The following is a 25172-nucleotide window of genomic DNA, read 5'->3' as shown; positions in this document are numbered from 1 at the left end:
TTGTACGACTCGTTAAAGGGTTGATTGTGACTTGTAAGATTATATATAGTACAGACCAAAAGTTTGGACACACCTTCTCATTTAAAGATTTTTCTGTATTTTCATGACTTTGAAAATTGTACATTCACACTGAAGGCATCAAAACTATGAATTAACACATGTGGAATTATATACTTAACAAAAAAGTGTGAAACAACTGAATACAAATTCTAACAGTCTATTCAGTAGGACTATCAACTGTGTATCCACCAGACTGCACAACACAACTGATGGTCCTAACCCCATTTATAAGGCAAGAAATCCCACTTATTAAACCTGACAGGGCACACCTGTGAAGTGAAAACCATTTCCGGTGACTACCTCTTGAAGCTCATCAAGAGAATGCCAAGAGTGTGCAAAGCAGTCATCAAAGCAAAAGGTGACTACTTTGAAGAACCTAGAATATAAGACATATTTTCAGTTGTTTCACACTTTTTTGTTAAGTATATAATTCCACATTAATAGTTTTGATGCCTTCAGTGTAAATGTACAATTTTCAAAGTCATGAAAATACAGAAAAATCTTTAAATGAGAAGGTGTGTCCAAACTTTTGGTCTGCACTGTATACACACACACACACACACACACACACACACACACACACAGATAGATAGATAGATGATTATATATAGAGTGCTGGCCAAAAGTATTGGCACCCCTGCAATTCTGTCAGATAATACTCAGTTTCTTCCTGAAAATGATTGCAATCACAAATTCTTTGGTATTATTCTCTTCATTTAATTTGTCTTCAATGAAAAAAACACAAAAAGAATTGTCCTAAAGCCAAATTGGATATAATTCCACACCAAACCTAAAAAAGGGGGTGGACAAAAGTATTGGCACCCTTTGAAAAATCATGTGATGCTTCTCTAATTCGTGTAATTAACAGCACCTGTAACTTACCTGTGGCACCTAACAGGTGTTGGCAATAACTAAATCACACTTGCAGCCAGTTAACATGGATTAAAGTTGACTCAACCTCTGTCCTGTGTCCTTGTGTGTACCACATTGAGCATGGAGAAAAGAAAGAAGACCAAAGAACTGTCTGAGGACTTGAGAAACCAAATTGTGAGGAAGCATGAGCAATCTCAAGGCTACAAGTCCATCTCCAGAGACCTGAATGTTCCTGTGTCTTCTGTGAGCAGTGTCACAAGAAGTGTAAAGCCCATGGCACTGTGGCTAACCTCCCTAGATGTGGACGGAAAAGAAAAATTGACGAGAGATTTCAGCGCAAGATTGTGCGGATGGTGGATAAAGAACCTCGACTAACATCCAAACAAGTTCAAGCTGCCCTGCAGTCCGAGGGTACAACAGTGTCAACCCATACTATCCGTCGGCGTCTGAATGAAAAGGGACTGTATGGTAGGATACCCAGGAAGACCCCACTTCTCACCCCGAGACATAAAAATGCCAGGCTGTAGTTTGCCAAAACTTACCTGAGAAAGCCTAAAACGTTTTGGAAGAATGTTCTCTGGTCAGATGAGATAAAAGTAGAGCTTTCTGGGAAAAAGCATCAACATAGGGTGTACAGGAAAAAAAAGAGGCATTCAAAGAAAAGAACACGGTCCCTACAGTCAAACATGGCGGAGGTTCCCTGATGTTTTGGGGTTGCTTTGCTGCCTCTGGCACTGGACTGCTTGACCGTGTGCATGGCATTATGAAGTCTGAAGACTACCAACAAATTTTGCAGCATAATGTAGGGCCCAGTGTGAGAAAGCTGGGTCTCCCTCAGAGGTCATGGGTCTTCCAGCAGGACAATGACCCAAAACACACTTCCAAAAGCACTATAAAATGGTTTGAGAGAAAGCACTGGAGACTTCTAAGGTGGCCAGCAATGAGTCCAGACCTGAATCCCATAGAACACCTGTGGAGAGATCTCAAAATGGCAGTTTGGAGAAGGCACCCTTCAAATAACAGGGACCTGGAGCAGTTTGCCAAAGAAGAATGGTCTACAATTCCAGCAGAGCATTGTAAGAAACTCATTGATGGTTACCGGAAGAGGTTGTTCGCAGTTATTTTGGCTAAAGGTTGTGCAATCAAGTGTTAGGCTGAGGGTGCCAATACTTTTGTCCGGCCCATTTTTGGAGTTTTGTGTGAAATGATCAATGATTTGATTTTTGCTTCATTCTCTTTTGTGTTTTTTCCTTGCAAGCAAATTAAATGAAGAGAATAATACCAAAGAATTTGTGATTGCAATCATTTTCAGGAAGAAACTGAGTATTGTCTGACAGAATTGCAGGGGTGCCAATACTTTTGGCCAGCACTGTACATATTTAACCCTTGGTGCGAATGGACATACCTGTATGGAGGAGGCTCAGGAGCAGAGCCTTTTCCATATCTGGCAGATGCTAGTTGTGTTATACTGCCAGCATCTGCCTGTTTAACCATTTAGATGCCAGTGTTAATCACTGAAAGCAACATTTAAATGGAGCAATCACTGATGTGTGCATCAGCCCCCCCCAACATTTGAATTGCCTCACTTTTCCCAGTTTAAAAATTAAATTAAAAAAATTGAACACATATCTGGTATCGCTGCGTCTACAAAAGTCCAATGTATAAAAATATAACTGTAATTAATCCAAACAGTAAATGACAAAAAATAAAACAAAACGCCAGCACTGGCATTTTTTTGGCTGCAGCAATTTAATATTTTTATTTATTGCACCGCTGCAGTGGTTCTTTACATGAACGTCCCCTGCCTCACACTCACCTTCCGGCATTTTAATCTCTGCTCTCATCGGTCTCCGGCGAAAAGTGACGTGCCTGCAGCGCCAGTGTTTCATGGAGCTGCGGAGGTTACTTTTCAATACATCTCTATGAGCGGCTCCTTCTGGCCTCATGTTGGCTCTCAGACTTGTATTGCGCTCTTGTGACATAGCTTCTGACTTCCGGCCAGTCAGAAGTTTTGCTCACAAGATGACGCCACTGGACCGGAGCGGCGTCTAAAAACGGTTAAGACGCCTGAGGGTGAGTATATGACTGGGGTCAGGGGGCTTACATTTAAAGAGCCGCTCCAGCGCTGAAAAAAAACAACCCGCTGGAGTGGTGTTTTAAGTGGTTAATACATATCTCGCAATATCAGAAATTATGAAATATACCTTATTTTTTTCAAAATACATTTAACATAAGGTAACTTATTATTTAAATTAGGTTTTTATGACATATTCTCTTTAAAGGTTCTAATGAAAATGTTCTTATGCAATTAAATTGTTGGCAGGGTGCCCTTATGTCACACGACTAAATGATGACTCGCTTGCTAATATACTCATAACATAATATACAGAACAAGTCACTTATAACAGATATAATAGCAGTATTATACCCAATCAGAATTTTTCAGATCATCAAGGTCACCGCTGGATCGGTCGGTGGTGTCTTTTTCCATCTCTTGAATCTTCTTTAAACTCTAAAAAATATTATAGGTAAATTACAAAAAAATTAATAAATACATAAATATATATAACACAAATTGTCCTTGATATATCTACATTTCTACTGTGATACTATAGAATTGATGATGCTTTGTATAGCATTGCTTTCATTCAAAAGGCAACTTTATCACTATTTAATTCAGAGGGCAACGTCATGCAATAAATACTGCTCTCAGTAATCTGCAGAATTGTGGATTTAGTTTTAGAATTAAATGGAGATTAAGGATTATGTAACGTAAATTACTCAGCAATTTATCCACGTGAAATGTTTAAAATTAAATCTGTTCTTTTAAAGGGAACCTGTCCGATGGATTACAAAGGTTGCAAAGGTGAGTAATCTGTCCTTATCCAGTAAAAATTTAGAAGCATTATAATGGCATATCTTCAAATCTAGGGAGAAATTCGCAGTCTATGGGCTTGTTCACAAGCTGCGTTTTTGCCACAGAAAAGTGAATGAGGTTTCTAAAATCTCATGCATATGCTACTTATTTTTTCCCTGCAAATTTAAACGTTTTTTCAAATCTGAAGCATGTCAATTTTTTCAGAAATTTTTACCCATTCAAATGAATGGGGTAAAAAGGAAGCACAAACACATCAAAAACCTCTGTAGTTTAGGCAGCGTTTTTCCTGTAGACAAGTTTGCTGCAAATACTCAACATTGAACAACAGCTATTACTGTTTGGACATAAGACTATACGCAAAACAAAAGACTCCCCATATGAATAGCAAAGTGGATTTCCCATAGAAATGAATAGGAAGAGTTTTCTGAGTGTTTTTGAGGCAGTTTTAAGCAGCGGATCAGCTCCAAAAAAAAAACTTCCCAAAAAACTGTGTGTGCACATAGCCTTATATGGCGGTATGGTGGTGGCTTAGATGGTGGTGTAGACCAAGTGACATGTTCAACATCTTGAGGAAAGCTTGCAACAAAGAGGAAACAGGAAAAGTTACTGCCCTCTCAGCTTTTTGAGACTTCCAGTTTCTCTCTAAGTTTTAAAGGGAATCTATCACCAGCTTTTTGCTCATTCAGTAGCAACATAATGTAAGGGCAAAGACCCCGATTCCAGTGATGTTTCACTTACTCAGCTACTTGCTGTAATTCTGATAAAATCTCTGTTTTATCTGCTGCAGATCTAGCAATTATCAGAGTGTTGAGCTCTGTATAAAACCCTGTCCACACCACTGTTTAGCTGCTTTCTGTACACGTAAAAGTTACACAGAAAGCTGACAATCAGTGGAGGGGGTGGGGTTAAAACTCAAATATAGAGGACTACATGGCAGCAGGTTTACTAGTCCTCTAGTGAATCTCCTGCTGATAAAACTGATTTTATCAGAACCACACTAAGGAGCCCGGTAAGTGACACATTGCTGGAATCAGGGTTTTTGTCTGTACATTATTCTGCTCTCAGATTAAGTGGCAAAAACCTGGTGACACATTCCCTTTAAAATATGCCACCAAGTTCTTGTTGGATAGCCCTGAAGGTCAGACCTCTCCTTAAATGGTGAGTGCACCTTTGGGACCAGCTTTCTTCCCATGCATTTAAAATAAGAAAATGAAGCAAGTCTTGATTAAATATATCATTCTGTTTTGTGTCTCCATGGTTACAGACTACAAACAACAAAAACTGTTTAGTCAGATAAATAAATTCACCCTCCAACATTGAAACTGCAACACGAAGAAGGAAAAGTCATGGAATTATGGAAATCACAGGACTGATAGCTCCTGGGACACTTTGGAGAAACGACAGTACCACGTCTGTTTATTAACTCAACAACAGCAAGCCACATATTGTACGTGCAACTGTGAGCATCCTGCAAGGTTTAATTAAATGTGCTACCATGGCCTGCAGCGTCTCCGGACTCGTCTCCCATCTGAGACATCATAGGTCAGCAATTGAAAAAGGGAGCTGCCAGTGGCGGATCTTGATGATTTGCCCAGAGCATTCAGCATGGTAGGACATTCCTCAGACAAGCATTGATGCCTTGGCATTTCCTGCATTGATACCTTGGCCTAATCAAATTTATTACAACTGTTCCTTTTAAACAAGTTTGTAATTCAGGTTCATTATGGAGAATTGCTCTATAAGAATTCTGCTGATTACAACCAGGGTGCGAGACAAAAGGTTCACAGTAACACAAGGTGTATCTAGAAACTAGATAGATAAGTACATTTCTGTGCACACAGCGGCTTCCATTATAGAATCAGATCATACAAACTAATTCCACTGAAGCATGTTTGTTTTGCTTGGCCTCCGCAGGCTCCCAGCGTGATTTTTCCCTTTTAAGTCACTGTAATTGTCTGCCACTCTGAAAGAAGCTGGCATTTTGTTTTCTTCTTTTTTTTCTCATACACAGGCTTTTTCCGAGAATACTGCTTATTAGGGCCTTTATAACACAGTGTGGCCTTTCAAGAGATGCTGCTAAACGTAATCTTTGAAGATTTTTCTTCAGTTGTTTTAGTGGAAAGCCAAATGTGAGCGCCAACATAATCTTTCACGAGCAGACTATCAATAAGGGACTTTAATCCAGCCTGTCATATATAAACTGCATACGTAATGCAGTTCTAGCTGATAAAACACTGCACAAAGTAAAATAAAAAAATCTAGAAGAACCAAATTTATTTATTCCAATTAACCACAAGAACTGCCAAAATCTGAAAAATGATACGCTGGGACAGTCTACTGACGGAGATACGATAGCTATAGGCAAATGTGCTAAATTAGATCATTTGGATTTTAGGAGAACAATAAAAAAATTATAATAAAATGTTTTATATATTTTGACTTTCTCAAGTTTTGTAAAACAAAATAAATGGCAAGTTGAGTTAAAAAAAAAAAAAAAAAAAAAGAAAAAAAAAGGAAAACAATAACCTGAATTTAGAATTCTTGCATACAGAATGGCAAAGAGGGTGTTACCTAGCAACGATTCTGTGCCCGCTGTCTACACGCCAAGGGGCCAGAAAGGTTAAATTATCTTCACAAAAAGCCAGTTGTCTGGGCATCGCTCATTATTATGTCTCTAAATAAGAGTAACTAAAGTGATGGGTCTGTCGATTAACACATGGCTACTGTAAAAGCTCAACAGGTAAAAGGCACTTGGTTCTAAAACATAACTATCAAAAAAATAGAGGTGAGATCTGTCTGACAAATTATTTTTAAAGGGGTATTCTGTTAGGGAGACGCCATCACCCATCTGCAGGATTACTTGCTCTCATAGAAGTGAATGAAGAGACCCACTCACATGCACAACTAGGATAGGTGATAACTTCTAGATCGGTGAGTGGGGGTAACCTCCACCAATCGCCAGAACAAGGCACTTTAAAAGGGGTGTCCCCAGCTCCAAGATCCTATTCCAATGTAGTAGGTGTTATAATAATAATATTAGCAAATACCTCCAATTAGTAATGTAGTATAGTTCTGGTTTGCTATGTCACTTACCCCATGTACAGGGCATTGCAGTAGCCTAGGTATCCATGGTCACGACCACTAACAGCTGTCACTATATGAGTGGTCGTAACCATGGATACCTACACTACTGTAATGCCCTGCACATGGAGTAAGCAACAATTTCTAATTGGCAAAAACTTAAATTAAGTACATTGTTGTTGTGTGTCCACCAGGGCTGTGGAGTCGGAGCCCATTTTGGTGGAGTTGGAGTCGGAGTTGGTATAAAATGGACCAACTTCGACTCCTAAAATATATAATAAATTGGGTACAGTAGTTCAATGCAGTTTGTGGGGAATATTTTTCAATAAGAATTTGGGAAAGTGATCAAATGTCCTATTCCTGATGTAAGGGTCTAGACTTTTAGCTGAGATGAATCTGTGCTACAGTAAATTTATCACTTAAGCATGAGCCGTGTATGAGGAAGTCGGAGTTGGAGTCGGTGTCATGGAAATTGAGGAGTCGGGAGTCGGAGATTTGGCTTAACTACTCCACAGCCCTGGTGTCCACCAATGAGGATACCAAAAATATGACACATGTCAACAGTATAATAAAAAGATATATCAAATTTTATTGATTTAAATTAATAGGATACAAAAGAAAAAGGGAATGCCCAAAAGAAATGGCACCCAGTGTATGTCAATACAATATACTACATACCATAGGACACAGTATAAAAGGAGAATGTCTATAAAAAGTCATGAAACAGGATAGTGATTGGAGCATGGTACGTTCATACAAACAAAGAGAGGCTTATCACAGTGGATCGGTATAATAAAGTGCATAGTGCTAAAATATTATGACCACCCTAATCAGTCACCACTAGAATAAATACATGAGCCACGTCCACAGTTTAACAGGTCCAGAGACAAATCATACCAAATGAATGTGCCAGGTAAGTAAGTAAAGCGTAATAAAGATGATAAGTACTAACTCCAGGACGCCACCACTCATCCGACGCGCGTTTTGTTGTTTGCTTTTTCTTTTGTATCCTATTAACTATTTTAAATCAATAAAATCTGATATATCTTTTCATTATACTGTTGACATGTATCATACATTTCTAATTGGTGGAATTTGCTAATATTATTATTACACCTACTACATACTGGGATCAGATCTTGGTGATGGGAATACCCCTTTAATCCCCATTAGAACGGCCATGTGCATGCATGACTGCCACTCCATTGAGTTTTTAAGGGACTGCCATCTGCACTGCATTCCTGAGATAGGTGACAAGTTCTACCTCCTAGAATACCCCCTTAACATACTAAAGACAGCTGACTAGATAAAGCCTTACAATAAAAATGGCAGATGTCGCCCAAGTGGACACTCCACGACCCGTAGATCTATAGGACTGCAGTGCTCTTTTAAGGACATCGCAGTGCTCTTTTAAGGACATCTATACTTTGTGGACACCATACAGCCTATAATCCAGCAATGAGCCAACCTGCAAGCTAATACTGATGAAGCTCCAACAGAGTGCAAATGACAACTCAGTCCTACTTTCTTTCATGGCATAGCCGCAGACATGGTAACGACTGAGAACAACTATTTTTTTTTCATCTGCAGTTAGTAATTTTATGAATAATTAGTAAAGCCAGAGAGTCCATGAGGCATCAAAATCTTTTTAATTGCATGTCCTGTGCTAATTACATATAAACAAGCACAGGGACTGCCAACAATTCTCACATAAGACTAGAAGTATTACATTATCATCTGATCCTGCAGAAATCTACAACCTACAAATTTAAATGGGTCTTCTTATGTTATAAAATTGATAGTTAGAATTCATGAAAATAAGCAGGTTTGTAATCGACTAGCTTTTTCTTCAATTATTCTCCTGCTTGGAGAGCTTTTATCTCATATAGTGTACATCTTGGTACCAAGGAGATCAACCACCAGAATTGGGCCTATGCACAGTAGTTACATTTCAGGCTGAGGAGTTAACTCATGAGATACCAGCCATTTCTCCACCACATTGAAATCTACACAGCAAATAGCTGCTCACCTTCCTCCCCATCCCTTTCAGTTTCTGACTGAGCTGCTGTTATTCCTGAAAAATCACCCACCCCCAGCATTTTCCTCTTTCTCCTAATCACTGCTCCTTGTTCATAGGCCCTGTTACCTCCATATGCACATATAGTGATAACAGTGTAGACTTCAGAACAAGCACTCATTAAGGTGTCACAGTAGCATAAGCTCAGCAATAGAAAGAAGCTACCGGACCAAAAGGATCACTCAAGATGGAGTGCCTGCCATCAGCAACAAGAAACAGAAAAAGACTAGACTAAACTGTGTGCTGCCCAAGACCCAATATGATAATAAACCATTAATGGAAGAAAAAAAGGCTGAGAAAATATGTGGATTATCAGATGTTTTTAATAATTTGCCTGTCTGCCCAAACCGGTCACATCCGCAGGGATAGTGAGGAGATCCTACATGCTGGTAGCGCTCTCTGTTTACTTCTATAAGGCTTTGTGCACACATTGAATATTTGCAGCAGATTTTTCTGCATCAAAATTAGAGTGTTCGCTGGAAAGATGCTGCATAAAATATGCAAATTTTGTACATGTATTAAGTTCGCATTTGATGCGTTTTTATCTGCATTTTTTCCTATTTGAATGAGTGAAAAACACTGAAAGAATTGGCATGCTGTAGATTTGAAAAATCGCTTAGATGGTTCAAATCCGCAAGGAAAAAATAAGCAGCTTCTGCATGAGATATCAGAAATATCATTCACTTTGCTGGTGCCGTAAAGTGCAACATTTTTTAATCCTTGAAAACAACATGGCATAAATGAAGAGTCTGAACAAACACTAAGTCATGGAAACAGTCGGAAACGCTTACTCTCATAACCGTGAATGGAGAGATGCTCACATGCATAACCAGTAGTTGTAATCTCATGCTGATAAAGTGATTTTATCACTAGAGGATTTGTAAACCAGCTGCCATGTAGTCCTCCATAATCATGAGTTCTGTATAACCCCATCCCCACCACTGACTGGCAGCTTTCTGCCTATGCACAGTGTACACAGAAAGCTACCAATCAGTGGTGTGGGCAGGGTTATATAGAGCTCAGATTTCAGAGACCTTGTAAATCTGCAGCAGATAAAGAAGGGATTTTATTAAAATTGCAGCAAGCAGACCAATAAGTGATACATAGCAGGAAACTGGGCCACCAACATCATGCTGCTATCAGATGGGGTAGCAAAAACCTGGTGAAAAATTCACTTAAAAGATGATGTGCATTTAGTGATTAGGAGTGCAGGAGATGAAGAGTAGATAAATTGGTAAAAACTAAAAAAGGAATAAATGTGACAAAACAAAATAAAGTCACAAGACTAAAATAATTCTAACTTACCGTACTTGTATTTTGAACTCATTTAGTGGTATACAGTAGTGGTCAATTCTGAAAAAGGCTTCATTCATAGCTGAGATATTTGCCAATAGTTAACCCCCCCACCTAGTAAATAGGGTTGGAGGGAAAATCACATAATACCCATGTGCACAATATTGGATATTTTAACTATTATTAAATTTAATGGTCACAAATTATAGAATTGCTTATTACGCTGTAATATTACGCTTCCACACTTGAATTATCTGTCTGCATTGCAGTACAGCTCACCTCTTTTGCACTTTTAATTTTTGACAGGAACATGTGTAGCTCCATGGTTTCAGCAAACAGCGCCCGGCATACAGCCTGGTAGTGATTGGGGGCTTCTGACGGCGTTGGCAGATGGGAGGCACACAGCTGTTAGGAGACAGACACATGGTTATTACACAGCTTTAATAATGTAGTGAACGTTATAAATAATATATATATACATAGACAGGGCAAATCATCATGTAACGCCAACGGGCACATTGGCACCTTCTCACTTTACATAGAACACACTTCTGTAATTGTCCGGTGTGGTTATTCCACAAATGGCCAGGTATAGTTAGATCGCATGAAAAACCTTTGGCACAAAGTAAGGAAAACATTCTTCATCAACTTGTATTTATTAAACCGAGCAATGAAAAACAGACAGTAGGCCCAACGACAGGTATTAGTAAACTAAACCTTCTTATTTAGAAACATATCTGTCCTGACATGTCTGTTTTACCAAGTGCTTTTATTTCTGATGGAATAATTATGGGGCATCTTTTCTTATGTCTGTGTTTCGCTGCTCCTCTGGTGTTCCTCCTGGAAATGTATAAAGGAATGTTTCCACTTCCTCAGGGACTCACTGTAAACACAGATTGGATAGAGTCAACACATCATATTGACAAGGGTGTTGTTAACACTCAGTTGTCAATTTAGTCATACATTTCCAAGAGTAATAACAGGAGAGACTGAACTTTAGCTTGGTAGCACTTATTATTAGTGCACCGTTCTCCTCTAATATAAACCTATCCCCTGATGAGCCCCGTATTGAGGAGAGGGGGTGAAACGCGTAGGGACTATGAGACTATTCTGAAGGGACTTTTTGATCCGTTGACGATTTTGGGACTGTATGTAAGATATATGTTACCTGCTGATGACTCCATATTTGTCTGAGGGACCACTACTAAGGTTACCTGGTGTGCTTCTGAAGTAAATCTGCTTATATGTTCTGCTGGGACTACCTCCTGGACCGGGTTCATACAGCCACACACTCGTTGGGTCTGAAGGGGATATCTGCCTGAACACCAGCCGGAACCTCAGAAGGATCTGAATAAGATAAGTCCATTGCTATATAATTTTTGAATTTTTTTTGAGACTATTCGGGACTTTTTTTTTTTTTTTTTTTGATCCTCTGATGATTTTGGGATTATATCTAAGAGACATGTTACCTGCTGGTGATTCTATATCTGCCTAAGGGACCGCTATTAAGGGCATCTGATGTATTTTTGAAGTGAAGGTGTTTTGCTGGGAATACTTCTTGGACCTGGTTCACACAGCCACATATTCTTTGGGTCTGAAGGGGATATTTGCCTCAATACCAGTTAGAACCTCAGAAAGACTTGAATAAGACTAGTGTCCATTGCTATATATTTTTGAAATCATAGAATTTTTGACCAGTATATGTTGCAATTGGCTATTGTCTCTTTAGGATTGCCCTCATTTTTTAGGCGATCCTTTTCATTTAATTTTTCATGTGTCTGTTTACTATCCCTATTGACATAATTATTGGGTGCTTGATACATATCTAGTTCAGCAATTAGGCAGTTACTGGTCATTCTTGTGTGTGTGTTTGAGTAGGGATATTTAGGGTCAGGTGAGGGACAGCCGTCGTGGAGCGGGGGCACCATTTTACTCTTAGGGTGAAAACACTCCGCTGCTAGGTAGGGAGAGCTCCTCTACCAGGGTCATTCAGGGTTTATTATTTATTTTCATTGTGATATGACTATCCCCACCACTCCCTTATTATTAAGTATCTCATCTCAATATGTGTAGTTTGTCCTAACTGTACTATTTGGTACATATTTTTTAAATGAAAAAATTAAAAGTTACTTTTTAATGGGTATTATTTGCTCTTTGGTTTGTTAGTTAGTTTATTTACCCTGTTTCTCCAACAGTTGTTGGATATTTTTCTGGTATTTCTAATAACAGGAGTAGCAAGACAGAGATCTATCTAACAACAGATGCTCCAGAATTTTTTTGATGGCTACGAAACTTTAATAAAACAGACATGGCAGGTGAGCTAATTTAAGGTTGCTCTTTCGACATGTAATATAGCAACAGATGAGAAAACCGACACTGGTCAAGGTCACAGAGAAGGTTATTCCAAAGGTCAATAGAGGATAACTGATTGGCACTACATTTACATCGCTCGGTGATGAGCCGGGGTGAAGTGTCCTCATGTGCACCATGTCACGGCTGATCGGTCTACAATAAACCAGGTGAGCACCACCAGCATGCTCTTTCATCCCAATGAATATGTTACTAGGGATAGGCAGACATTTATGAGATTGGTAAATCACTTAAAGGGAATGTGTCATCAGGAAATCACCTATTGTTTAAATCAGGAGTTTGTGTTACATGCATTACTTAAAATTGTTTTCCCATATCACAATTTGTATTAAAAATCTAAATTAGAAAATCTGGCCATAGTCACACTTGCCACTGGGGGCAGTCTAGACTCATATTTTCTGTTTCAGGAAATCCATATGTACATTAGCAGCAATGAACAAACTCAGACCCATTTTGTTTTGAAGCATGTAATTAGGTGAGGGGAAGTTGAGACATTGCCTATTGTGATTGGTGGATCCTGTTTTATCTTTTGGGTACAGACCTGTATTGTAATCCTGTCTGTGATGATAATGTGACTGCTGAAAACTGTTCCTGAAAGGACAGGAACTACAAGACTAAAATAGCCCAAGTGGCCAATGTGAAAACTGCAAGATTACGATTATTGTTTTTAAAACAAATCATGATGTGGAAAAAAGACCAACATTTTTTAGAAATACCAGGAAAACTTTATTTAAAAAATAGGTACCGTTTTGGACTATAAGACGCACTTTTTTCCTCCAAAATTTTGGAGTAAAGTGGGGGGTGCGTCTTATAGTCCGATAGATATCTCTATCTATCTATCTATGGCTGTGGGTGGTGTGGGGGGAGCGGCAACAGTGGAGGAGCAGGGCACAGGAGGCAGTAGCCACCTGCTGCAGCCTACACTGTGCCCACTACTAAAGAAAAGGAATATTCACTGCTCACTGCAGAAGCAGTGAGTATTCATTTTCCTTAATAGCGTGCACACTGTACCTGCAGCACGGCTCCTGGTATGTATGTATCACGGGTGTGTCGCCACGAAGATCGTCACGATTACACAGCCTGACTTCTCGCAGCTGACTTTTTGGTGCTTTGTGTTTTCGGCAGTGAGGGAGTTAATTCTCTCTCTCTCTGTGCTAGACGAGGTCCAGCCTCGCCCAGCTGCAATCAATGCTGCTGTAGTGAGTCTCCTTCAAATGCCTGCTGGTCTGTTTGGGAAGTGTCGGTGAAAGCATTTCATACAGACTTACAGAGCGGATCGTGGTATTTGGAGTTTCTGAGATAAGTGTATTTGGAGTGTTTTTTTCCCTTCCTCGCTTTATCATTTATCTCCTTTCCCGTTGGTGTTCCCTCTGTTGTAGTTGTGTAGTTTTTGTATGCAAGGTGGTTTTGGTTTTTCCCTTGTACTGTCTCGTTCGTCTAAGTACTGTGTGTGGGCATATTATTACTTGTCCTCTTTTGTTGTGATCGGGGTCCTTCTCAGGACTAGATTACTTAGGTGCAGGGATCCTCAGGAGGTCGGGGTTACGCTGGCGGCCTGGACCTCTGTACCTTTAACAGTACCTCCAGGTTGAGGGATTAGTCAGGGCCCCAGCTTAGGGTCAGCTTAGGCCCCCTACCTCCAGTATACAGAGACAGCGTGACATTTTCACCGACCCACTTAGTTTTTCTCCAGCTACCATGGATCCAGTAGCCGGTCTAGCTCGGCAGTTGCAGAGTTTGTCCATGGAGCTAGCGGACGTTAGGTCCAAGGTTTTGCATCCTCAGGAGCAAGCCGGACCAGAACCTAAAGTAGCTCTCCCTGACAGGTTCACTGGGGGGCGGGACAAGTTTTTTGTTTTCCGGGAGGCATGCAAATTGTACTTTCGGCTGCGGCCTCGGTCATCGGGGAGTGAAGAACAAAGGGTGGGAATTGTCATCTCGCTCCTACAAGGTGACCCACAATCTTGGGTGTTCTCTCTTCCCCCGGGCTCCCCGGCTCTCCAGTCAGTGGATAGGTTTTTTGCTGCTCTGGGACTCGTATATGATGACCCAGATCGGATCTCCCTTGCTGAGTCTAAGTTACGTAGGATCCAGCAGGGAAATCGTCCGGCGGAGGAATTCTGTTCGGAGTTCCGTAGGTGGGCCACGGACACCCAGTGGAATGACCCGGCTCTTAGGAGCCAGTTTTGTCAAGGTTTATCCGACAAATTACAGGATGTGTTGGCACAGTATGACTCTCCCGCGTCACTGGAAGCCGCTATGGCCCTGGCTATTCGCGTTGACAGACGGCTTCGGGAGAGGTGCGGGATAACTCGACCCCCTGTGATGACTCCACCTCCTACAAGGTCCCCTCATATGGTGGTTCCCCTGGTCAGTCCAGAGGAGCCTATGCAATTAGGAGGGACATCATTTCGGGGGAGGGGACCGGTGGTGCGCCATAAGACAGGAAGGTGTTTCTTCTGCGGGAGAAAGGGACATTTTATTGGGGGGTGTCCATCCCGTCCCTTGCAGAGTGAAGAGTCGTCGGAAAACTGTTGATCCCAGGTTGTGTGGTGGACGGCAATCTGGGAGTAGGTATTTCGTCCCTAGGTTCGTCTCAGTTTCTCGTACCGGCGGAGGTGGTGGTGGGTACGAGAACTGAGAGGATATCTGTTCTTCTGGATAGTGGGGCCGGGGCTAATCTGGTTGATGCTCGGTTTGCCCGGGTTAAAGGTATGCGATTGAGTGAGTTGGCTAAACCCATCCCCATATTCTCGATCGATGCCAGGCCTCTCGGTCAGGGAAGTTTTTTGCAAGCTGTGCATGACGTAAAACTTCAAGTGGAGGCGATACATAAAGAACTGTTGTCTTGCTACGTGTTGGAGGGTCTTCCCACTCCTATAGTGTTGGGCCTTCCTTGGTTAACTAAGCATAACCCGGTTATTAATTGGCAAACCAGAGAGATAAGCCAATGGAGTCAATTCTGTAATAAAAACTGCATGAACACGGTCATCGGTGCGGTTACTCCTTGGGTCTTACCTCCATTTCTGGCGGACTTTGAGGATGTATTCTCGGAGAAAGGGTGTCAGGAACTACCTCCTCATCGCGAGTATGACTGTTCTGTAAAACTGCTCCCTGAGGCCAAGTTACCTAAAGCTAGGTTGTATAACCTTTCTGGTCCTGAGAGGCAGGCCATGAAGGATTATATTTCAGAAAGTCTGGCTAAGGGGCATATTAGACCTTCATCTTCACCGGTGGCTGCGGGGTTCTTCTTTGTTAAGAAGAAAGATGGAGGCCTACGCCCTTGCCTGGATTTCCGTGAACTTAATCGGATTACGGTCCGAGATCCGTATCCACTCCCACTTATTCCCGATCTCTTTAATCAGATCGTGGGCGCCAAATGGTTCTCTAAGTTGGATCTCAGGGGGGCGTACAATCTGATTAGGATGAAGGAGGGGGATGAGTGGAAGACGGCATTTAACACTCCGGAGGGGCATTATGAGAACCTTGTCATGCCATTCGGTCTGACTAATGCCCCGGCGGTGTTCCAACACTTTGTTAATGACATTTTTCGCCGCCTGGTGGGACAGTTTGTTGTCATATATCTGGATGATATCTTAATTTACTCGTCGGATCTGGTGTCTCATCAGCAGCACGTTAGGCAGGTGTTACAGATCTTGCGGGATAATAAACTGTATGCCAAATGGGAAAAGTGTGTGTTCGCCGTACAGGAACTCCAGTTTTTAGGCTTCCTGGTTTCAGCGTCCGGTTTTCGTATGGACCCTGGGAAAGTGCGGGCAGTTCTTAAGTGGGATCGGCCAGAGAATCTTAAGGCACTACAACGTTTCCTGGGGTTTGCTAATTATTACCGGAAGTTCATTCGTAATTTCTCGTCCATGGTTAAGCCTCTCACAGACATGACTAATAAGGGGACGGATTTTTCTAGGTGGTCTGACAAGGCTTGTCAAGCATTCTCCTGCTTGAAAAAATGTTTTGCCTCGGCACCCATACTCATTCAACCTGATGCGTCACAGCCATTCATTGTAGAGGTAGACGCTTCCGAGGTAGGGGTGGGAGCAGTATTGTCACAAGGTTCGTCCCCTGGTAAGTGGCATCCGTGCGCCTTTTTCTCTAAAAAATTGTCGTCCGCTGAGAGGAATTACGATGTCGGCAATAGGGAACTCTTGGCCATTAAGTTAGCTTTTGAGGAGTGGCGCCATTTTTTGGAGGGGGCAGTCCATCCGGTCACCGTCATCACCGATCACAAGAACCTGCTATATCTGGAGTCCGCGAAACGTCTGAATCCCAGACAAGCTAGGTGGTCATTGTTTTTTACCAGGTTTAATTTTGTCGTTACATATCGTCCTGGGTCAAAAAATGTAAAGGCGGATGCCTTATCTCGCAGTTTCCCTGGGGCCGGGAATACGGACGACCCGATTCCTATCCTTCAGGAGGGGGTGGTGGTTTCGGCAGTATGCTCTGAGCTGGAGGAGGAGGTATTGGAGGCTCAGGGGGACGCCCCTGTTGGACCTCCGGGGAGACTGTTTGTTCCAGATCAGTTGCGACAAAAGGTGATCGAGGCACACCATAACTCAGTTTTGGCAGGACACCCGGGGAGTAAAGCAACTGTGGATCTCCTCTCGCGTCGGTTTTGGTGGCCTAACTTACATAAGGAGGTGGTAACTTTTGTCGCGTCCTGTGGGGTTTGTGCGCGCTCTAAGACCTCACATACCCGTCCGTCTGGGGCCCTCTTACCTTTGAAGATCCCGGAGCGTCCTTGGACTCATCTGTCTATGGACTTTATTACGGACCTCCCTCCGTCTTCGGGTAAAACGGTCATACTCGTTGTAGTGGACAGGTTCAGCAAGATGGCACATTTTATCGCTCTTCCGGCTCTCCCTAATGCTAAAACTCTTGCGCAGGTGTTCATTGGGGAGATTGTGAGGCTTCACGGGGTACCCTCCGATGTGGTGTCTGATCGGGGGTCTCAGTTTGTGTCCAAGTTCTGGAAGGCGTTTTGTGCACGGCGGGGGATGCATTTGTCATTCTCATCGGCTTTTCACCCTCAGACCAATGGTCAGACGGAACGTATGAACCAGAGCTTGGAGACATATCTCCGGTGTTTTGTGTCAGAGAACCAGGAGGACTGGGCTTCTTTCTTACCTCTGGCAGAGTTTGCTCTTAATAGGCGGAGCGAGTCCACTGGTAAGTCCCCGTTTTTTGGGGCATATGGTTTTCACCCCCAGTTTTGTACTTTCAGTAGGGGGGGCTCTTCGGGGGTTCCTGAGGAGGAACGATTTTCCTCATCACTCGCTTCAGTATGGAGAGGGGTGCTGAAGAATCTGAATACTATGGGGAACCGATACAAACGTATGGCTGATAGGAGGAGAGTGTCTGGTCCGGACCTAAGTGTGAACGATCGGGTATGGTTGTCTACCAGGAATATTAAACTTAAGGTTCCCTCCTGGAAACTGGGTCCCAGGTTCATCGGACCGTACAGAATCAGTTCTATTATTAATCCGGTGGCATTCCGTCTTGACCTCCCCCCTACGTTTAAAATTCACAACGTGTTCCACAGATCGTTGCTTAAGAGGTATGTGGCGCCGGTGGTACCGTCACCTTTACCTCTCCCTCCAGTGGTGGTCAATGGTAACTTGGAGTTCCAGGTATCAAGGGTCATCGATTCACGTTTTAATCGCCGGTCCCTTCAGTACCTGGTTCATTGGAAAGGGTATGGTCCTGAGGAGAGGATGTGGGTTCCTGCGTCGGATATTAACGCAGACCGATTAGTTCGGGCCTTCCACACGACTCACCCGGATAAACCTGGCCCTGAGGGTCCGGAGGCCCCTCGTAGAAGAGGGGGTACTGTCACGGGTGTGTCGCCACGAAGATCGTCACGATTACACAGCCTGACTTCTCGCAGCTGACTTTTTGGTGCTTTGTGTTTTCGGCAGTGAGGGAGTTAATTCTCTCTCTCTCTGTGCTAGACGAGGTCCAGCCTCGCCCAGCTGCAATCAATGCTGCTGTAGTGAGTCTCCTTCAAATGCCTGCTGGTCTGTTTGGGAAGTGTCGGTGAAAGCATTTCATACAGACTTACAGAGCGGATCGTGGTATTTGGAGTTTCTGAGATAAGTGTATTTGGAGTGTTTTTTTCCCTTCCTCGCTTTATCATTTATCTCCTTTCCCGTTGGTGTTCCCTCTGTTGTAGTTGTGTAGTTTTTGTATGCAAGGTGGTTTTGGTTTTTCCCTTGTACTGTCTCGTTCGTCTAAGTACTGTGTGTGGGCATATTATTACTTGTCCTCTTTTGTTGTGATCGGGGTCCTTCTCAGGACTAGATTACTTAGGTGCAGGGATCCTCAGGAGGTAGGGGTTACGCTGGCGGCCTGGACCTCTGTACCTTTAACAGTACCTCCAGGTTGAGGGATTAGTCAGGGCCCCAGCTTAGGGTCAGCTTAGGCCCCCTACCTCCAGTATACAGAGACAGCGTGACAGTATGGCACCCTTCATCCCTCATCCTGGTATGTATGGCACCCTTCATCCCTCATCCTGGTATGTATGGCACCCCTCATTCCTCTTCCTGGTATGTATGGTCCCCCTCATCCCTTTTCCTGGTATGTATGGCCCCCATCATCCCTCTTCCTGGTATGTATGGCCCCCCTCATCCCTCTTCCTGGTATGCTTGGCACCACCTGACCCCCATCACGCAGCACACAAAAAAAATAAACAATTATGCTCACCTACTCTCTCCTGCAGCGCTGCTTCCTGTTCTGCTGAAGACACACTCACTGTGTGAGCCTCGCATGGCGTAACCGCCATGCGCCCTTACACTGATCGCCCCCTGATGAAGATATGGGCGAAACGTGCGTTGGGGCAGTGAGACTAACAGCACTCATTGATACATCATCTAACTGCAGGTAACAGTCTAACATATAATGACCAGACCCCTGCTACACGCATCTTTGCACACCTGATTGGTTGCGCCTCACTAGTAAGAGGGCTATACTGCCACCTAGTGGAAGCAGCTGGAGTTCCGGTATATTTTGCACATAAGCACTCCACTCTATTTATTGGTCTATTGCACTGCACTTTGGATGATCTTACTGGGTATTAGTTACTCGGGGCCTATAAAAAGGGACCGTGACTATTAGGTTTATTGCTGTATTAACGTATCGCCTTCATGGTATGCACTTCATTTATTCTATGGCATTTTTTTAATTTACTTCAATAAAGATAATATTTTTTGGTAAAATACTCTTTGTTTTCCTCAAAACTTAATGGTTGGTGGAATTTAATGTTATGTCATCAAAATAAAAGTCTGTTACATTTGTATCACATGTAAATGTTGGATCAACAGTACAGACCAAAAGTTTGGACACACCTTCTCATTTAAAGATTTTTCTGTATTTTCATGACTATGAAAATTGTACATTCACTCTGAAGGCATCAAAACTATGAATTAACACATGTGGAATTATAAACTTAACAAAAAGTGTGAAACAACTGAAAATATGTCTTATATTCTAGGTTCTTCAAAGTAGCCACCTTTTGCTTTGATGACTGCTTTGCACACTCTTGGCATTCTCTTGATGAGCTTCAAGAGGTAGTCATCGGAAATGGTTTTCACTTCACAGGTGTGCCCTGTCAGGTTTAATAAGTGGGATTTCTTGCCTTATAAATGGGGTTGGGACCATCAGTTGTGTTGTGCAGAAGTCTGGTGGATACACAGCTGATAGTCCTACTGAATAGACTGTTAGAATTTGTATCATGGCAAGAAAAAAGCAGCTAAGTAAAGAAAAACGAGTGGCTATCATTACTTTAAGAAATGAAGGTCAGTCAGTCAGAAAAATTGGGAAAACTTTGAAAGTGTCCCTAAGTGCAGTTGCAAAAACCATCAAGCGCTACAAAGAAACTGGCTCACATGAGGACCACCCCAGGAAAGGAAGACCAAGAGTCACCTCTGCTTCTGAGGATAAGTTTATCTGAGTCACCAGCCTCAGAAATCGCAGGTTAACAGCAGCTCAGATTAGAGACCAGGTCAATGCCACACAGAGTTCTAGTAGCAGACACATCTCAACAACTGTTAAGAGGAGACTTTGTGCAGCAGGCCTTCATGGTAAAATAGCTGCTAGGAAACCACTGCTAAAGGACAGGCAACAAGCAGAAGAGACTTGTTTGGGCTAAAGAACACAAGGAATGGACATTAGACCAGTGGAAATTTGTGCTTTGGTCTGAGGAGTCCAAATTTGAGATATTTGGTTCCAACCACCGTGTCTTTGTGCGACGCAGAAAAGGTGAACGGATGGACTCTACATGCCTGGTTCCCACAGTGAAGCATGGAGGAGGAGGTGTGATGGTGTGGAGGTGCTTTGCTGGTGACACTGTTGGGGATTTATTCAAAATTGAAGCCATACTGAACCAGCATGGCTACCACAGCATCTTGCAGCGGCATGCTATTCCATCCGGTTTGCGTTTAGTTGGACCATCATTTATTTTTCAACAGGACAATGACCCCAAACACACCTCCAGGCTGTGTAAGGGCTATTTGACCAAGAGGGAGAGTGATGGGGTGCTACGCCAGATGACCTGGCCTCCACTGTCACCAGACCTGAACCCAATCGAGATGGTTTGGGGTGAGCTGGACCGCAGAGTGAAGGCAAAAGGGCTAACAAGTGCTAAGCATCTCTGGGAACTCCTTCAAGATTGTTGGAAGACCATTTCCGGTGACTACCTCTTGAAGCTCATCAAGAGAATGCCAAGAGTGTGAAAAGCAGTCATCAAAGTAAAAGGTGGCTACTTTGAAGAACCTAGAATATAAGACTTATTTTCAGTTGTTTCACACTTTTTTGTTAAGTATATAATTCCACAGGGCCCTGTGACGTGCAGGGGGGGGGGGGGAATATTTAAATTAAGCATATAGGCGGGCATATCTTGGTGTCCACCGGACGCCAAGCCTAGAAGAACGGATTGAATAAAGAGAGATTTCTCTGCAATCAAACCTGTAATATGGGCCATACAGGTAAGTATAGATTTACATTTCTATAACCTGTATGGCCATAGTAGAGGTCTGATAACTCCAAAGGGGGGTGACAGATTCCCTTTAACCTCATGCCACCTCATGGTGCTGTGCAAGATGGCAATGGAAACTGTAACGGAGGTATGTCCTCTTCAGGGATGAGTCCCGCTTTTGTCTTGGACGCAAGGATAGCCAGAGATTGGTCTGGGGACCACATGGGCAATGGACAAGAAAAAGCCTTCACGGATAACTGTCACACCAGTCCTACTCCCAGGATTATGGTGTGGGATGGCATGATGTATGGTAAGCAGAAACCTCAGTCAGCATTCCAGGTACACTAAAAGTGATCTACATTGTTTTTTTAACCCCTTCATGACCGGAGCATTCTCCGTTTTTGCGTTTTCATTTTTTGCTCCCCTTGTTCCCAGAGCCATAACTTTTTTATTTTTGTTCAATATGGCCATGTGAGGGCTTATTTTTTGCAGACCGAGTTGTACTTTTGAATGACATCACTGGTTTTACCATATCGTGTACTGGAAAACGGGAAAAACATTCCAAGTGCGGTGAAATTGCAAAAAAAAAAGTGCAATGCCACAGTGTTGTTTTTTTTTTACCACATTCACTGATTGCTAAAACTGACCTGCCATTATTATTCTCCATGTCATTAAGAGTTCGTAGATACCAAACATGTATAGGTTCATTTTTATTTAAGTGGTGAAAAAAAATTGAAAGTTTGCTTAAAAAAAAAAATGGCGCCATTTTCCGAGACCCGTAGCATCTACATTTTTCGTGATCTTGGGCTGGGTGAGGGCTTATTTTTTGCAAGCCGAGCTGATGTTTTTATTGATACCATTTTGGGGTAGAGCCGATGTTTTGATCGCCCGTTATTGCATTTTATTGAAATGTTGCGGCGACAAAAAAAAGAGGTAATTCTGGCGTTTAGAATTCTTTTCTCGTTACGCCTTTTACTGATCAGATTTCTTTTTATATTGATAGATCGGGCAATTCTGAACGCTGCGATACCAAATATGTGTATGTGGTTTTTTTTTATTGTTTTATTTTAAATGGGGCAAAAGGGGGGTGATTTAAACTTTTATATTTTGGCTCACAGCAATCTGGCCATGACAATCACAAGGATCTGCTGCAGACCCCGGGTTGTCATGCCAACCCATCGGTGACCAGCGATCATGTGACAGGGTCACGGATGGGCGGGGTAAGTAACGCGCTTCTGGCGCGGCGCTGTTAAATGCCGTTGTCAGGGATTGACAGTGGCATTTAACTAGTTAACAGCCGCAGGTGGATCGCGATTCCACCCGTGGCTGTTGCAGGCACATGTCAGCTGTATAGGTCAGCTGACATGTGCCTGGTTTAGCGCAGGCTCAGCGCCGGAGCCTGCGCTGAACAAGGGGTGATGACGTGATGCGTACTATTACGTCCCACGTCGGAAAGAGGTTAACCTAACCAGTGGTATGGCCATTTTTCAATGTGACATATCCAGAGCGTATTTGCTCATAGTACTTTGGGCAGCCTATATAGCCTACACGTGCCACCTTGACCTGCAGCATCTCCAGACTTGTCTCCCATCGAGCACATCTGGGACATTACTGGTTGGCAATTGCAAATGAAGCTGCCAGCAGTGGATCTTGATTATTTTTACATGCTCAAGTGCATTCAGTGTGACAGAATGTTCTCAGACAACCATTAATAACCTCTTTGATAGCTCAAACTTTTATCTTTTAATGGTTTAATTGGCCAAATTTAGCTTAAAAAAGGTTATAAATTATTCATCTATTTTAAGATATTTTACTTTGCCTTCTACAAAAATTGCACAGCGCTCAAGCAGCATGAGGGCGCCAGCTAGACGAGCAGAAGGACATGGAGGGAAGGCCTGGAGCTCCGTGTTCACAGTGACTCCTGATCCCATTCACCACACATGATCTTGACCTTGTGATATCTTTCTTCAGGGCTCTCCTTTTTGTCACGTGAAATTCCAGCATTTTTGCTTCGGAGGATGAAAAAACTGGTCAAGAAATCCAGAGCAGTAGGCCTAAAAGCAAAATTTATGGGAAGGAATAGAAGCCCTCAGTAATAATGGTATCTTTGTGTGATTGTCTACCCATGATACCATTTTACTGATGAGTGTACCCACTACTGAACACATTACCAGACAGCGACAAGAGCTCCTCTGTGCAACACGTTTATCTGCAGAAGTTGATCTGCTGTTCTTTCCAAATGCCAAGTCTACTAACAATACACGCCGGACAGCCCAGCATATAAGTGGAGGGTTTAATAGTGCCTTCATTTTATTTTTTTCATAAGAAACATCCATAACAAACCAGTGACAAGTTTAGATTTATAACTACGGTATCTAAAATTACAAAGGTTTAACAGAAACACAAATATACCAATAGCCCATCCTAAAAATACTACTAGTCATTAAATATCAGATCAGTAGGAGTTTTGGTCGCACCACCATGAGCTGCGCACATAAGGTGCATGATGCCCGAACACGCGCACCTTGGCTGTGTACATTTGATAGTGGCTCTGGTTGGTACTACATTGCAATATTATTCACTTGCACGTGAGGCCAAGCTCAAATCGGCCTTGTGTCTCTTGTTCAGACTGGTATTACTGATCCCAAAGGATCCCAGTGGTTATCACTGGAGTCAGTAGAGGTTCCATTGCTGCTTTTATCATTCTGTCAAAATAATAGTGCTGCTTGCGCTACTCACTGTATGCCATGAAATGTGAAGGAAATGCTCATGAGGGCACCAAAAGATCTCTAAAATAAGCCTTCAGAACAGATTGTCTTTTTTTTAATTCTATCAATCAGATAGCTTTACTACTTCAGCCTTGTCTCCTCATGGGGTTCACTTATATAGTGCTGGGCAGCCCGCCTAATATAATAGTCTTTATTTGTGCAATTTTAATACTAAGCAAATCACCCCTTCCATGAATTGGTAGGATGTGAGTGGCTGTCACATTGTGCACCTCTGCTGCCTCCCATCTTCATTAGGCCACATTCACACATTCAGTATTTGGTCAGTATCTGTAAGCCAAAACCAGAAGAGGGTGATAAATACAGAAGTGGTGACGTGTTTCTACTATACTTTTCCTCTGATTCTTCCACTCCTGGTTTTGACTTACAAATACTGAGGTAAAATACTGATCAAATACTCAATGAGTGTATGTCACCTCAATTGGGTTTGGTAAAAGACAGCAAACTAAAAACTTAAAATTATACTTCTGCCATCTTATAAGACAAAAAAAGGCATACTTAACACACACTTTGTGTGTGTGTGTGTGTGTGTGTGTGTACGTATACACATGTATATATATATCACATACACACAATTTTTACAAACTTCAAGATGATAATATTGGCAGCATAGAATGATCGATGCTGGCATCTGACTACTCAGTGATCTTCGTTTACTTGTACTTTAAGCATAACATAAGTAACTCGCAGATGTACGCCATCAGTGTAATATTGTCCATGAAGTCCAAATTTTAAAATCCATATAGAAGGAGAGTCCATGCAGTAGAC

General features: G+C 42.4%; 1 protein-coding gene across 7 annotated transcripts in view; it reads right to left on the bottom strand.

Annotated features, from left to right (window-relative positions):
* Positions 1–25172, bottom strand: part of SPIRE1 (spire type actin nucleation factor 1) — a 184998-nt gene that overhangs the window by 55726 nt on the left and 104100 nt on the right. For all 7 annotated transcript variants that reach the window (XM_073678996.1, XM_073678997.1, XM_073679000.1 and 4 more), the window contains exons 4-5: positions 10542–10667; positions 3362–3445 (exon numbers count right to left, since the gene is read on the bottom strand). In XM_073678996.1, coding sequence (XP_073535097.1) covers positions 3362–3445; positions 10542–10667 — 210 coding nt within the window. The remainder of the gene's footprint in view (positions 1–3361; positions 3446–10541; positions 10668–25172) is intronic.

The sequence above is a fragment of the Phyllobates terribilis genome, unplaced genomic scaffold (genome assembly GCF_046119375.1).
Source record: "Phyllobates terribilis strain yellow unplaced genomic scaffold, ASM4611937v1 Scaffold_4__5_contigs__length_816908805, whole genome shotgun sequence".
Classification (NCBI taxonomy): domain Eukaryota; kingdom Metazoa; phylum Chordata; class Amphibia; order Anura; family Dendrobatidae; genus Phyllobates; species Phyllobates terribilis.
The sequence above is the reverse complement of the archived record's forward strand: the minus strand, read 5'-3'. Positions and strand labels throughout refer to the sequence as shown.